The 16260-nt window shown below is 39.4% G+C and overlaps 1 protein-coding gene across 2 annotated transcripts in view; it reads right to left on the bottom strand.

Annotated features, from left to right (window-relative positions):
- creb3l1 (cAMP responsive element binding protein 3-like 1) overlaps positions 1–16260 on the bottom strand; it is a gene marked incomplete at its 3' end in the record, with an annotated part of 31772 nt that overhangs the window by 10316 nt on the left and 5196 nt on the right. For both annotated transcript variants that reach the window (XM_084404188.1, XM_084404189.1), the window contains exons 2-4: positions 8252–8456; positions 4356–4531; positions 1070–1154 (exon numbers count right to left, since the gene is read on the bottom strand). In XM_084404188.1, the coding sequence (XP_084260314.1) occupies positions 1070–1154; positions 4356–4531; positions 8252–8456 (466 nt within the window). The remainder of the gene's footprint in view (positions 1–1069; positions 1155–4355; positions 4532–8251; positions 8457–16260) is intronic.

Below are 16260 nucleotides of genomic sequence, written 5' to 3'. Positions count from 1 at the left end.
TGACTCATGCTAAACATACATGCCAATCCGTCAGTTAAAATGGGCAGTGAATCTTTGAGCAACGACAGGCCAAAGTGTGAAAGTGAAATTCAGTCCATTCACCTGTCATCAAGAAAAGCCAATAAAGTCTAATCCTTTCGGCATTTCGCACACAGCACATGCATGCACACAGATTCTAAGTGCGGTGGATGTTGGAGTCATCATGAGTTTTTGTCTGGCGATGTCCCAGCATATACACAGCACTGCTTTAATACTGTTGTTTTTGGAGGAGCAGAATAAAAGAACACCATGCTGCCAGATAGACAGCGCGCACACAATGCCTGCAGGTGTTACAGGTTGCTTGCCATTAGTAGATTTTCATCTAAAATGGCGTATGGTATACTGAGGGGACAGGAGGATCTTATCAAAATCTTATCGACCACAAACTTTTGAATGCTAGTGTATAGTGCATGACAATATATGAAACTATACCATAAGCAAATGCTTGTGTGCACAGTAAAACACACATACAAACACACACACACATACAATAAAACTACAGACATGCACCAACCTAAAAACAAAAAAATTGTAAATAAATAATTACATTTTACCACAGTATTCAAACAATACCAGGGTCTAAAATGCAACCGTCAGAAGTTACATCAGACCCTGTTTTCATCAATGGGCCATTCAGAAAGGGCTAAATCTGAGATCTGAGAGATTGTCAAACACATGCAAAAGTTAAATAAAGAAACACTCACACTAAGCCTCATTTCCTCTGGAAAAGAAACACACCATTAGAGTATTTATAACCCTGAACTGACCTTAGAGTGAGGGAGCAGAATAAAAGAGGGCTAATTTGGTTAGTGGAAGAACTGCACTGGCCATACCATATGTTGAGTGCATTAGCTTGTTGTTGTGTACCTAAAGTAAAGGTCTACTGTGCATTCTTTTTAGCCTTTTATTTTGAGTACAGTCCCCAGCATAGGTTGCTTGTATGCTAGTGTCCTTAATAGGCTTCTTAACTAGCTAAATCAGCAAGCCTCCCTTGTTCAAACAACTTCATCATAAAGGCATCCACACCCACCTGAAGGCACACTGAGGAACTGGTTCACCTCTCTGGGCTCTGCTTTGATGGCAGGAATTGAGTTTGAGCTCAGGCCTTTGGAACCCTAACAGCACAAGAAAACAGAAAAACAATCATTAATGTACACATGGAATCTAAATGTAATGCATTATTTAATGCACATTCCTAGTCTCAAACCATTCATCTGTGCATGTTTTGTCTTTAATACTAATTGTATCAACCTTAGTAGTTGCTCTCCTCTAAAATTACTTTCTTTTGCTGCTGATAAATGTAAGTATCCTGTTTCATCCAGAAATATATCACATTCAAGAAGTAAAATGGAATTCACACTGACTACATCAAACCACACAACATATGCTTATACAATTATGTATTTCTGAAATAAACATCCTGTCTATCCTGTCTACAGCAATATGTGGTACAAAGACATCATTCAACTTTATCTGAGAGTCTTTGATGATATCAGGCTGCAGGGGTCTGTAGTATTTGATGATATTTGATGGTACTGAACTGTTAAGGTACTGGACTAAATGTGCTCCATGCTGGATGTCTGAGACAGTAAACACAGCTGAAGGCAGACTCAAACTGTTTACACTCACAGAGCAAAGGCTACCCGCCTGCAAACCACACACAGTCTGGCCAACGACCAACCATCATGCACAAAGAGAGGTGACATGAGCCTCAGATCAGAGGGGCTGCTGTACCCTTCGCTTCTCTTCACGACCCCCTCTCATTACTTTCTGGGTCAGTGGGTGGTATTCCCAACAACTTGAACTGGTAAAGGCCTTTGTACAGAAATATTCGAATATATCTACTGTAAAATGTAATAAAAATCGGTTAAAAAAAAAAAAAATCGGCAAAAGTTCAGCTATTGGCAAGAAAGTTGTCAGTCCATATTCCAACTTGTAATGCTGGAAGCAGTGACACTTTACTGTCCTGTATGGGGTTTCTATTTTATGAATGTATCCTTATGTGTATTCAGACACTGCACATTACCAACACAGAATCCCACGAGCACAAGTGCTGATGATATGCAATTAATAGAAATGTACATTTTAGACACAATATCGGCATTTACTTATCTGCTCCGCCAACAAAAATAGATACAGACAAAGCCAAAGCAAAAATAATCGTTTCCTCACCGAGCAACACAGCAGTGGTGTTTTGTTCCTTAATGTATCAGTGTTCTTAAATGAATCAGTGGAGTCAATGATTCAATGACTCACTCTTAAGTGCCTTTGCAAACATATTTCAAATAGCTAATAAAATGTACCTTCCTCCTCTTCTAGTCAAGCTTTATTAAAATTAAACTACAGCAAAATCAGGTCATATTCTGTTTTAGTTGGACCAAGAACTTGGATTACTTCAACATTCCAAGGTGGCCTCAAAAAGGTTCCAATGCAGTGCCTGAGGATTATGTTCATGAATTATAGTTATTATGGTGCGCTGTTTCTTAATGCCATGTTATATATGGTTTTTGTTTATCTGGTGAGAGCTGCTCTTCCTGTGGCACACGCTCTCACTGTCTCCATGAGGACGCTCTCCAGAACAGCTGCACTGACAGCGCAGCTAAACTCAATGGGAAGTCAGAACAGCTTTACGCCATGTGCTGCCCTTCTTAAATAAAGGACATGTGCTTATATAACCCCATCCATCCAGAATATTATTTAATCTAGCCAAGTTTTTCTTGACAGCACTTTGTTGCTAATGGCGAGCAAAGACTGTTCAAGCCTTCGTTCTGTGTGTTTGCTTATTTTGTTGACAGGTATCTTCACGCAGCACACAACTGCTGCAAACCAGCTCCCCGGAGAGGGCAGAGTTTATGGGAACCGACGGAAAGTCTGGCCTGAGTTTAGTGTCAAGTCAGGGAGAAGAGAGCAGTTCCGTGGCTCTGATGCTCATAGAGAGTCCGCTGCCAGATCCAAGAGACCTCAGCAGCCACAAAGAACTAATCTACTCTCAACTCAACACTGATGCTGCTGGAGTAGATTCCTATGCTTCAGTGAGTTCAACTCCTCACACACACGCTCGTGTACTGTGAACATGCTCACTGGGCAGAGATGTGGAGCAAACTGCCAGCTGAGCAAAAGAGCACATGATGCATATGTGTGTGCGTGTGGTTTTCATTGTAATACTAACACAATGGTCCCTCTGGTGCACAGTGTGTGCAAGGTTCACCATCATCAGCTCAGTTCGATATCCACTCAAAAGTAACAATAACCTAACTAAAAACACAAGCTTTCGACCTAATGTCCTTTTTTAAGCATAGCCGTACACAGGGTTTTCGAAATATTGAGGTACAAAAACTGAGCTTGCTCCCCTGATTTACACATGTGCATTTTAAGATGTCTGTATGGCAAAAATTGGATAACAATGGCATTAAAACCCATGGCCATGAAAAATGTAAGCATTTTGGTTTGAAATGACACAATTTTAACAGATAAATGATAAAAGAATTGTCTTTTTTAGGTGAATTATCGCTTTAAATTTTGAGCAGACCAGGCCTGGACATCAATAGGGTTTCTTGTCAAAAAGAAAAAATTAAAAGAAATGAAGTAGGAGATGAATAAAGAAAAATACCTTAAAAAAACAGAATATATTGTTTTTATCAATTTGGAAATATTTTTTATTGACTGTCCTAACCATAACCTAGAAACACACTTGTCAAAGCCACACATTTTACCATGTTCTAGTGTAGGTCTGAGGACAATGAATTAATTTACTGAAAGTCTAATAAGAAAATGTAACCAAGTTCAACCAAATCTTTCACAGTATGCACACATTTATTCTTATGCATAATATGCTGAAAACGGCTCTGGTTGAGTTGTTTGCATCCCTGTATATTACTGTCTGTCTTTTAACAATTCAATCGTAACACAGCTGTCAAACATTAAATCTTTAGGTACTTTCTTATATTATCATATCACTCTTTGACCATTAAAAATGAAGCGTTGTGCTGGAAATCACGCTTGTGATTCTGTAAAAAGTAACGGTAATGCCTGCCTTCTTTGATTTGATTGGCCATCTTAGTGATTTTGACACTGCCAAGAACTGATCAGCTCATTAGAGAGAGTTGGTTATTTTGGCAGTGTACAATATATTTGCAGCACCAAAGTACAGTTATTATTAGGCAAGTATTTAATGACTATTATTATACACCTCAGAAAAAAATACAGAGGTCAGGACCTTGGAGACCTCAATGCTGGGTACAGCCATGGTATGACGACCATGAAGAATCAGTGTTTTACAGTGTGAAACAGGGAGCTGTAATGACCTTCTCTCTTACCTTTTCCCCAGTGTGGTTCCTCTGTGGCGGAGGGGCAAGAGTGAGGGGGTGTGAGCAGGTGCTGGAGTTGGCCAGAGGGGGCGCTGTATCAGGGCAGTTCTCTGACATCAGGCTGGGCTCCTGCTTCACTAGAATGGCTGTGAGATCCTGACTGAACGACCACATCCCTTCTGAGTCTGAGGAGAGAAATAACATACTCAAACAAACAGAAAACAGATGAATGAGGTCTGTTAAAAACTAAAGGCTTCTTTACATTTTTGTTGAAATGATAGAAATGATCTGGGGATTGACATATGTAATGACAATACTTAATTAAAGTTCCCCAGAAGACACAAAGATGCTTCTGAAGTTAAAAAAAAGGAAGTGCAACAGAATACTGGTCTCTCAAAGCACTGTTTTAACTTGACAGTTGGAGTGGTCTTAAAAAACGTGGCACTAATGGCAAGAGAAAGACATCCATCAGACAGCTAAAGACATCCATAAAAAAGCACAGAAATGCAAGAACAGCGGTCCCTAAGTAAGGAAAAATTAAATAGCAAAATCCTGTGGACTGTGAGCCACTGATAATAAACTTATGTACAATGATACAAAAAAAAAAAACCCAACAAAACAATATATTATTATTTTTTTATTTATTTACTGTATTCTGTGCTTTAGATGATCCACATTGTCTTTGAATTTTCTTTATTTGCTTTAATTTTTCAGAATAACAAAAAATGTATCCACGGACAGCCAAAAACAAAAAAAATAAATTAATGTATTACAGTGTACAAGACATTATTTAGCAATGTAATGAATCTGTGTGCTTTAAAAAAAAATTAAACAGGGCCTTACAGGCAAATGAGTATTATATTCTCTTTATACTGTTAACACAAAAGCCTATGGGGTGGGAGGGGGCAGGTGAGAGATTGGCGGCATGTAGGGTGGCTAGAGAACAGCTCTACGTGTCTGGATGCTTCAAAGGGGAGGAAAGCACTGCAAATAGAGGGAGCCCTCGTTATCACATCGCCCTCGGTAGCATTTGTGTGCAGGCTCCACTGCAGAATCAGTAAAACATTATGCGGCCTTGTAAAAGAAGGATGGCAGGTTTTTCATGTTAGTCCTCTGTTAGGGAAGGACATCAGCAGGAGTCTGATTACGACAGGAGAGCAAAGCTCTTTAGGAGTTCTGCTGTTTGGTGGAGAGAGCTGAATTTTATACTTCATAGCTCTCTGTCTGTGGGGAACCTCTGTAAAAGCGCCCAAACCATCAGTTCAGTATGGCAGATTAGACCATAAGAGTCTGTTCTTCACCACGGTGCACTAAAGCAAACACACTCACAGAGTCTCTATTGTGAATAAGGGATTAACATGATTAGACCAAATGTACACTTTCTCAAAAATCTTCATCTCCATCTCTTGCATCTACAGGGAACCTCTCATCCTTATCTGGTATCATCCTTATGCTGGTTGAACTAGTTAACTTACCACACTATAAGGTTCAACATCCAAAACACAATATAAACATTTTAAATATTCAGATCCAAAAACTAAAGTCAGTAGCAATGATACGGACCTTCACTTCAGGTAAGCTTAGCATACACATTAAAAGTTTTTTTGCAGACGGAGTAAAGCAGTAATTCATATTTTTAAAATGTCATGTAAACCCTTTAATTTGACTGAAATCATGCCAGTCAAAGTCATGCATATAGGGTACAACGGGGCTAAAGGCACGCCCAAGTTTTTCACTACTCTCATAGTGTATGATTACACAAAAAAAAAAAGTTTTTTATTGAACATTGATGGGGCAACAGATTTTGTGTGAAAATAAATAAAAGTAAAAAGTTTAAAAAGTGGCATAAAAGTGACTTGTTTGTTTAAATTTTTTATAAATGTATGAGGTGGCAAGGTGGGCCACACACACGGGGTAAAAGGCTCACCAGCATGGGGAAAAAGGCACAAAGTATTTACACAAATATTTCAGCTAAAATAATACTCTGTGCCATTGTCATAGAAGGGTGGGTCTCGAGCGCGACACGTTGAAAAGCTGCGAGACCTGGCGCAATGGTCAAAGATGATCATCTAGCGCATATTTAAATAGAAAAACTATTAAAAAGCTTACTGTAAACAGCGCTGAGTAATCACGTCATCTCCATAAGAACTTTATGATTGGCCCAAAGCAGACTTCTTACGTCAGCACGTTCTGAGTCTGACGTTGTACGTGATCATAGTACCGGTAATCTTCATTCCGCATTTACACAGAACACATTACCGGTAATTTACCTATTAAAGGTCCTATTCACACATGATCTCTTGCGGTAATTTACCAGTAAAGACAAGTATGTGTGAAAGGGGCTATTGTGTCATGTATACTCAAACAAAGAATTGCCATGAACAAAAGTTGTTTATACATGATATTTTTACGTGCAAATCTCCAAAGTCCCTCCTTATACTCTACAGACGCTACTAGGTCCTGCCCATAGGGCACTGTGAGGCTTTGATGTCTCTCAGGACAGCAGGTATCATAGTGGGGCGACTCCAGGCCGGCGGAGACGGAAGAGCGATGCTCATTAGCGGGTTTAAAGTTACTGCAGAGCAACAGGAGACAAAGTAGTGAACCAGTCAGTGCTTACTTTAACTGCCCTCTAAAGCTGCACACAGTCTTTATAGGGGCAGGTTTATGGGTCAGAGGGGATATCACATGATACTACTGAAACACCTGAACTCATTGTGGTCATCTAAACTCCCTACATGCAAAAAATTTGTCACTGGGACGGTACCCTCAAAGGGACATCTTTGTTACTTATTTACCTCTAAAATGTACTTAATACTGGATTAATATTACTGGTCTAATTACATCTTACATTACACTACGATTTATCCTGGAAAAAGGATAATATAAATTTGTCTGTATGGCTGAAATAAGTTCAACATTTTTGACAGCTTACCCTTAATTCCTCATGCCTGTAAATTGTATAATTAAATGTATTGTCAAGTTAAATGTTAAAATTGAGTTAATTCAGTTATTTTTTGCATTTTTACTGTTCTTTTTATAGAAATACTCTGTATTTCTACGTTGTCAATGACAATCTTGTTCAAATATCCCTCTCTCTGCTTTTTTAACAAGTCGCATCCTGCTAATATGTATGTTTTTTTACAGTCTGTTCGTTGTACCCCTAAAGTATAACTGCCGCTGTGATCTTAAAGGAACATGTTTGCATGTTTTTCTGTCAGTTCTAGAAGGCAGAGAGAAAGAAACAATAGCATGAATATGTTCAAAAAAGACCAAATTCATTTTGGATGCTCAGAGCAGTAAAGTCTGGCTAAATGGACTGAGAAACCCTGCAGCACCTTTATGCGTCTTTAAAGCTCTGTTGATTTAAAGCCTGACTGGAAAGAAGCCGCAGTCTGAGCACACACTCTCCTCACATAGTCAACCTAAGTTCAGGATGATGCAACTCTCTGAGCCACCCCCACCAAATTCTCCATCTGAAGCTGGAAACCAGATCCTTTTTTATTTTATGGATGTCTACAGTTCCTTGGCCTGATCATGGCGTGTGTGTGTGAGTAAGAGAGAGAGAGCGAAAGAGAGAGAGACAGGCGGACGAACTGACAGAAAGAGTAAGCGAGTGTGAGTGTTGGCAGTCTTCCTGGAATTCCCAGCTTCCAATGGTAGACTGAGCTCTTGGCTAGCGCTTTGTCAAGGAACCCTGTGCTGCACGGGTGCTCCAGGAGATAAGGAGGAGAGATGCAGAGGAAAGACTAAACAAACCTGCTGATATATGATCTTTAGAACTTTGTCGTTTATCAAGACTGCAAAATCGTCTCCTGATAATCTAGCATGGAGAGCTGATTTTCTGCGTGAATGATGACTAGAAAGAAGAAGAAAGAATAGGGTATGCTAAGCCGGTTGCTAACCTGCATCATCATCTGATTTGATGGGCATGGAGGGGCTCTGAGGGGCAGAGTCCCCGCTGAGAGAGTAGCTGTGTTCTGCCTGGATGTCTGGGTTTGGAGGGTCCAGATCCATATCAAGCAATGGGTTCCTCTCCGCCAACAGATGATCATCAAAGAAACTGCTGAAAAGGTCATTGGAGAAGTCCTCCATCTGCTCGGAGAAGTGCTGAAGGGGAGAGACCACAAAAAAGAAAGATACATTTTATGTGAAACGAAAACAGACAATTAATTAGTGATGGTTGAATCTTACTTTTTGTTATAATACATTTAGTTCATTTTAGATTGGGTACTTACATGTGGCCTCAGGAAGACTAAGTGACTTTATTAAGCAAGGGTGCAATAAACTGATCATAATTGACAGTAAAGATATTTATAATGTTAATAAAGATTTATATTTTAAATAGACGCTGTTCTTCTGAGCTTTCTATCCATTTTTTCTATTCCACAAAAATATTAAGCAGCACGGGAATAAGAAATGTTTTTTGAGCCCCAAATCATCATGTGACACTGAAAATTCAGCTTTGACATCACAGAAATAAACTACATTTTTAAATATATTACAATAGTGTGTTATAATAATATTTCACAATATTACTGTTTTACTCTATTTTTGATCAAATAAATGCAGCCTTGGTGCAGCAAAAGAGACTTCTTTCAAAAATGAATGAATGAATGAGGCATTTAAATAGCACTTTCATACTGTTCACCCAAAGCGCTTTAAAAAATTATCTGATGATTACAATTTTTTTTTTTTTAAATCTTACCGGCCTCAAACTTTTGAATACTGTATGTTCTAATAGTGATGGAAGAACAAATAATAATTTGGCTGAATTCATCCCACTCCCTGATCATGATAAGCAAAGATCAACTCAAATAACATCTTGAGAGGCTCATTTGATATATAGCCTCTTTTAAAATGATAATTTATATAGTCACTATTGAAATTCAGAGCAACACTGATAAGCCCCTTTTATCATTCAGTTTAATGCGTGTGTCTGAAAGGTAGACCAAAAAAAGCTGTCGTCACATTACCAATGGAAGAACGTGTGAGTGCGTCTCCGCACTGAGGGTATGCGAACGTGTGTTTGCCGAGCGAGGGTGTGACAAAGGTGTGAGAGGACCTGATCGTGTTTACATCCTGGTGAACGGGGACAGGTGTGTGAATGGCACACCTGTAGGGCAGGTAGCATATAAACCAGACACTATCCACAGATCACACAGATCACACATACGCAACACGTGCAAACATCCACACTCCCAGCACCTGTGTGAGTTCCCACACAAACCCCTAACCACGGCCCGACTTTGTGAAGAGAGGACTGGGAAAGTTCTGCTGTTATGAATGTTTACTCTGGCTGTCCCCAGTCTACCAAACAGAGCCTCCAAAAAAACAAACCTGAGTATTGTACATTTATAAAAATAAAGGTTCTTTATTGGCAGAACTTTTAACGACCATTCTACAAAGGGTTCTTTATAGAGGAAAAAGGTTCTTTGTAATAATAATTTTTGCTTGGGGAACCAAAAATGGTTCTTCTACTATGGCATCGCTGCAAAAAAGCTTTATTTGTAAGAGTGTAGTTTGCAGTATTCTGGTCAAACTTGTTCGTCACCATATGGATGCATAAGCAGAGGAAACAAACCCTGCAATGTCAGTTATCGTATTGTTTGATGAATGACATCCTGGGAACACCCTGATGATAGAGTTCACGAATTGACGCAGCTCTCCAGCCGTCAGTGCTGAGCTAATAACTACAGTTGAGAATGACAGTATAAACAGTCCCACCCTAAAACTTTGATGTTCGTCAAATGCCCCTGCTCCTGGATGTGTGGGGCGGATATGTTTGCAGACTTGATTAATCCGAACTGAAGGTGCTATTTCACAACTGTGAGCTGCATATACTGTAGCCTATGTTTTACGTTGCTTAATAGTGCCTAAACAATTTTGTCAATTAATCTACTAATGCAAAATGCAAACATAATATGTGACCCTGGATCACAAAACCAGTCACATGTCGCACGGGTATATTTGTGGCAATAGCCAAAAATACATTGTATGGGTCAAAATGATCGATTTTTCTTTTATGCCAAAAATCATTAGGATATTGAGTAAAGATCCATGAAGATATTTTGTAAATTTCCTACCAGAAAGATATAAAACATTTATTTTTGTGAGCGAATGCAGCACAATCGCGAACATAAATGGACAACTTTAAAGGCCATTTTCTCAATGTCTTGATTTTTTTGCACCCTCATATTCCAGATTTTCAAATAGTTGTATCTTGGCCAAATATTGTCCTATGCTAACAAACCATACATCAACGGTGTAGATGATGATGTATAAATCTCAATTTCAGAAAACTGACCCACGTGACTGGTTTTGTGGTCCAGGGTCACATATGAAGGAGCTTTGGTAGAAACCTGCATTCACGTGTGCAACTTTTCTGTCTGTGTGGTCCTGTCTGTTATCGGAGCAGACAGTCAGAATACTTTTCTAATCGGCTTTATCTCTCTGTGGAGCACCTTCCTGTTATGACAAGTGTCAGTTAAGAGTTTCTTGTGGTGTCTGGTGTTCAGTTGGCCTTATAGGGGCCAACGGTAATGATGCAATGCTGGGGTGCTGATGCAAGAGTCCTGAAATTCCACATCTGGAAAGCTCCTCAAGAATTCCAGAAGAACTTGGAAGAATGTGTCTCTTTTTGCAGATTTTGGAAGAAATGACAATAAGTCATATTCTCAACACTTTAAGGTCACCTCTCAACTTTAAAAGGTAGAATGATGACATTACGATAATGACATTAAAATGCAGACTGAAGGAACATGCTACTTTGAGGAATAAAAAAAGTTTGCTATTTAAAGTGGCATTGGTATAATGCCAGAATAGATCAGTGGTCAGGTGGGTATGCAAGCAGCTTTATTGGATCAGATTGTCCTATACAACAACAGACCCTTCACATATGTACCCTAGCGGGTACATATGTACCCTAGCGGGCTTTTTTTCGCTAAATGCTCTGTATGATTTCTCAAAACACAGAATGATTTTTATCTATGCTGTAATGGGCACAACAAGGAAGAGAAAGTAGTATTTCTGCATTTTATTTAAAGAAGGCCTCCAACAGTAGAGCTTCAAAAGGCATTGAAACAAGAGGAGCATACACGCATACTCATTTCTTCCTAAGCTCTCACTCTCACATATCAAAGAAGACAGAAAGTACATGCGATCAGGATATTTTTCATTTGAGAATCCTGAAAAAAAAAAAGGTATATTTAAATACAGTTCTTTTAAATGATAATACTTCACATTGTTTTTATATATCGGTTTGTTTTTGATCAAACATCATCGATATAATATCAATAGCAACAGTAGCATCAGACTTCTTAAAAAATAAACCTATTGGCCCACTTTTTTTTCTTCAATACATGTCTTATTCAATTCACTATTATAGCAAATACTGTCATTTTAAATATTTCTGGTTTGTCACTTCGGCTCTCCTCCAATGGGGGTGGAAAAAGAACCACAGCTGCAGCACTGCAAGAAATGTGTGTGCAGACTGAGCAATGCCCTATTTTTCCATCTGATCCATTTTCTTGAAGTAACGATTGGGTCATGTCCGGGTCTAAGCGGGCTGGTAAACTGCACGCCTGCTCGACTCATCGCATTCCATTCCCTTATTCCAGACCTCCAGCTGCACTCCAGCCAATCGGATCTCAGTATGCAAATGAGGAGAGGGGAGCTTGTCATTTTGGAGCTGGAGTGCAGGGTGCGCATGGAGCAGCTCGGTGCACATGAAAATAACACATTAGTCTTTGGAAAAATAAATACGCTGATAAAAATCATTCAGCAGCAGTGGAATTTGGAATACAGCCAAGCCCACAATGTTTTTGGGAATATGTGCCTCTCGCTGAGCAGAAGAGTTATTTCTGAGAACAATGAGTCACAACGGGGAGATTCATTCTCAGAGTGGCATAAAAAGAGCAAGGGGGAGAGGGCGAGAAGTTCTTGAACTGAAGATGGAGTTTGCAGATGGTTAGTGTTTACACTGTGTGATGCAATTAAAAATATGGTTCCCTCATGTGAAGCATGAATATCAGAGCTTCAGCCACAGCATGATCTGATCAGTTTTATAAATATTTAGAGTTTTCTATTCCAAGAGGCATGCATGAACTATTTAAACTCATCTGCAGTGGATCTGACATGTTTGACCTAAATTTAAGGACACTGATGTGTGAATGTGGGGTTAAGATGCATCTTTACAGTCATATTGTCTCCAAATCAGCACATCTGTTATTTAAAGCCAGTTCATATTCTAAAATTCAGATTCCAGCTGGCAGCTGTGTGAGATCAGAGATGGGTCAGGGTGGATAGTCGTGAACTAACGCTCATTATGATCCGCTCAGCATGCATGAAAGAGGGGGGAGATCGAGGGGAATCGAGGGAGCCAGGCCTCTGCAGGTGTTCACAGGTGAGGGCTGATTTAGATTACAGGCATAGCGTCAAGTTCACAGCTGCAGTCTGAGACTTCGGTAAGCTTGCCACCAGACACAGACACCACCGTCCGACCCACCTCCCTAGAGATCAGGTCACACGGGTTTCTCACCAAAAGGTTTTCAAAGGAAGCCGGTTCTTATGTGTACAACTCTTTTTGAATGCAGACTGATAAAGAAGTCTGCGCGTGAGGTTTTATTGTAGTCCTTGCTCTCCTCCTGCTCCTTCACTCCCCTCTCTCTCTCTCTCTCTCTCTCTTAGTCATTCTCTCACTTTCTTCTTCCTCCCATTCTAACTTTCCAAATACAAAAACGTTCTCTTTAGTCCCTTCCCCCTCTCGCTTTCCTCTGGTTTCTTAATTCCAGTTCCAGATTTTTTTTTTACGTTTCGCTGTCAGCCACAGAGCAAGAGAACCATGACCACAAGAGGCAGTTGGGCTTCAGCCCCACCTCCAGACAGGAGCCACTGAGGGCAACAAACCAGACGAGCTCTTCTAGAGGTGAAAAGGCGGATGGCAGAGAGGTTGAGTATGAGAAAAATGTTGACAAATTAGAACTGGATTTTCATGACTGCAGTGAAAAAGAAACTGCAACAGTGAGGCCAACTGTAACTTTCAGAGAAGAGGGTAGCAAAGGAAATGAGGACACAAGTGAACTAACGGGATATCCTAAGGAGCAAGGAATCCCCATAACCACCCTCTATTTTCTGCTACTGTTGCACTTCGGGAGGGGAGTGGGTCTCCAGATGTGTTCCCCATCCCCCCTTCAAAGGGCTCCCTGCACTCTGTAATTTTGCCAGTCTAAATTGCCTCTCTCAAATGAGCCTGAGGCAAAACAGCCCTGGGCAGAGGAATATCCTGTATACAGACCAAAGAGCTGTGTTAGTCTAGTCTGTCCCTGTCTGACCACAGTGAGGAAAAGGAGAGGCTTTGTCTCTTTCAAAATATATTCTCTTTTAATATATTATTAAGATGACTATTGAGAGTATAACTACAAGAAATTGTAACATTGTAAAACAAAGTCACAATTAATGAGAAAGTCACACTGTGAGTGATGAAATCACAATAATGAGGAACAAAAAGTCACAATTGTGAAATATGTTGTAATATGTGTAAATACGTTTATGTATTTGCATGTGTGAGAAAAATAACATTGCAGACAAATTCTCAACAATAATATAAAATCACAATCATAAGAAAGTGTCACAATTGTGAGATATTAAGTCATAGCTACAAGAAATAGTCAAATTTGTGAGACCACAATAATGAGAAACAAAGTCACAATTGTAAAAGATAAAGTTGCAATTATGAGATATATAGTAAAATTTGAAATTTCTGAAATATAAAAATCACAATAATGAGAAATAAAGTAACAAGTGTGAGATATTAAGACAACTACAAGAAATGTGAGTCACATTGTGAAATATAGACACAATAATGAGAGTCACAATGTGAAATAGAAAGTTGGAATTGTGCTGGGAATTAAATACATTATCCATTGCAGTTATAATAAAATCCATTAACTCTCATTATCATCTTTGTTATACTGTCCCTGGAATTAATAGTCATTACGTAATTAACATAATCAGCTGTGTCTTTGATCCTCAGTAGAGAGCGAGCCTGGGGAGACAATGGTGGAATTCTGAGTTAGGGACCTCAAGGGAAGCTGACGACATGTTCCTGCAAACACTGACACCCACCTGACATGTTTATTCAGAGCCTGAGGGGTGAGACGGAGCTAAGAGTGGGTACACAATACACATATGCCTCTGCAGGGTTCACTGGCTTAGAATGTGGCTAAGAATATGTCTTTCCACATGTGAAGAACTAGTTATACATGCTCTTGCGAAAAGGTTAGAAGTCAAAAGACACACTGGGCACAAACCAAGAGCGCAGGTCTGGAAATTCTTTCTCGTCTTACCCCAAAGGCTCTGCACCTCTGTAACGTAATGTGTTCCAGCTCAGACTTTCCTGTTTGATCAAGCTTTTGGCAGTAATTCAGGCCAACATCTGAGTCGCAATAACACTCTGATAGGATTTGACCAAAGCTATAGATGAGTGTGCTGGATATAAATAAGACATTAACTTGACTTGCTTCCTACCACTGCTGGTCATTTTCTCAATGAAGGGGAAGAGATATTGGAATGTTCTGTCCATCATCGCAGCTCGCAGTTTGCTTCTGTAATTCATCTGAGACAGAATACTCTTTGGAGGTTAAATCTAATAGATTTGAAGGGTTCACTGAACAGAGCAGTTGGTGGACACCTCTACAACATCCACAGTTCTGCAGACCCTCAGGAGAAAGACAGAGATAGTTAAAGATAGAGAGAGTGCCTGGAGAGCAGGAGGAGTTCTGGCATGTCAGTGAAATAAAACATCAGCTGCGGAATGAAGAAGAATTAATCTGGGGTAGTTTAGCACTTCAAAGCAGTTCAACATGTGAATCGTTTTAAAATGACATTTTAAAATGACATCTGACTGTTCTTCAACCACAGGCAGTTATGTCAATAAGCACTAAAATAATGTCTAGAATGTGGGTCTTCAGACTTTCTCAGGCCAAATTATATTTAAATTTGACTTAATACGATTTATTCTGAGAGATACAATGAAACATTTAAGATAAACTTTACCTTGTTAATTTAGAAGTAAACTTAATGTTGCATAATTTAACTGAAATGAAATATTGAAATGAAATATATCTAGATGATATCTTTAGGCTTTCGCAATAACAGAGCAGTTCCAGGAGTGCAACAGTCAGCGGCCACTATTATCTGTCAACAACTGCTTGTCTATAACATACTTTATAAATGCTACACAACTATTCAAAGCATTTAGCAATTAAAAAAAAAAAAAAAAACGAAACGATCTGGTTTGACAGGACCAAGGTTAACACACCTTTAAAGCTCAATGCACTAACTGCTGATTTAGTATTTTGTGCGTGTGTGAATGTGTGCTCACGTAAGAACACACCTCAATGACCTCTATCCTCTCTATTTGTGTCCATCATGCAAGTAAATTTAAAACCCCAGCCCAAAGGTATGACAAAAGCAGCCATACTCAACCTTTACTTAGCAATACATAATGACGAAATTACGTCAGTTGGGACTGATCGTCTAATACATTTTCCTGTGCATTACAGATAAGGGATGTGTGTGAAAACTATATGTGAGAATTACAGATATAGAGGGAATGAATTTATATCAGGTGATGGATTAGTTCTCTAGATTCACACAGATTGGAAAAACTTAATTTCGGGGATGATTGAAGAGATAGTGGGATAAATCATGTGGCTGCTATGATGAATCAAGCTCCAAGATCATAGAGTTGAACTTCTGTGGCTGTATCACACCCAGAGAGTGTCATAATTCCTTCGTTCTTTACAGTCATCTTAATTGTAGCTTGCAGCCGTTGAGAGTAACAGTTAGAGCTGTATCATCTTTATCTTTGGCCTATAGTCATTCTGAAGATTATGCAACCTCTTACTTTCTT

The sequence above is a fragment of the Rutilus rutilus genome, assembly GCF_951802725.1.
Source record: "Rutilus rutilus genome assembly, chromosome: 3".
Lineage (NCBI taxonomy): Eukaryota > Metazoa > Chordata > Actinopteri > Cypriniformes > Leuciscidae > Rutilus > Rutilus rutilus.
This window is presented reverse-complemented; position numbering and strand designations above follow the sequence as displayed.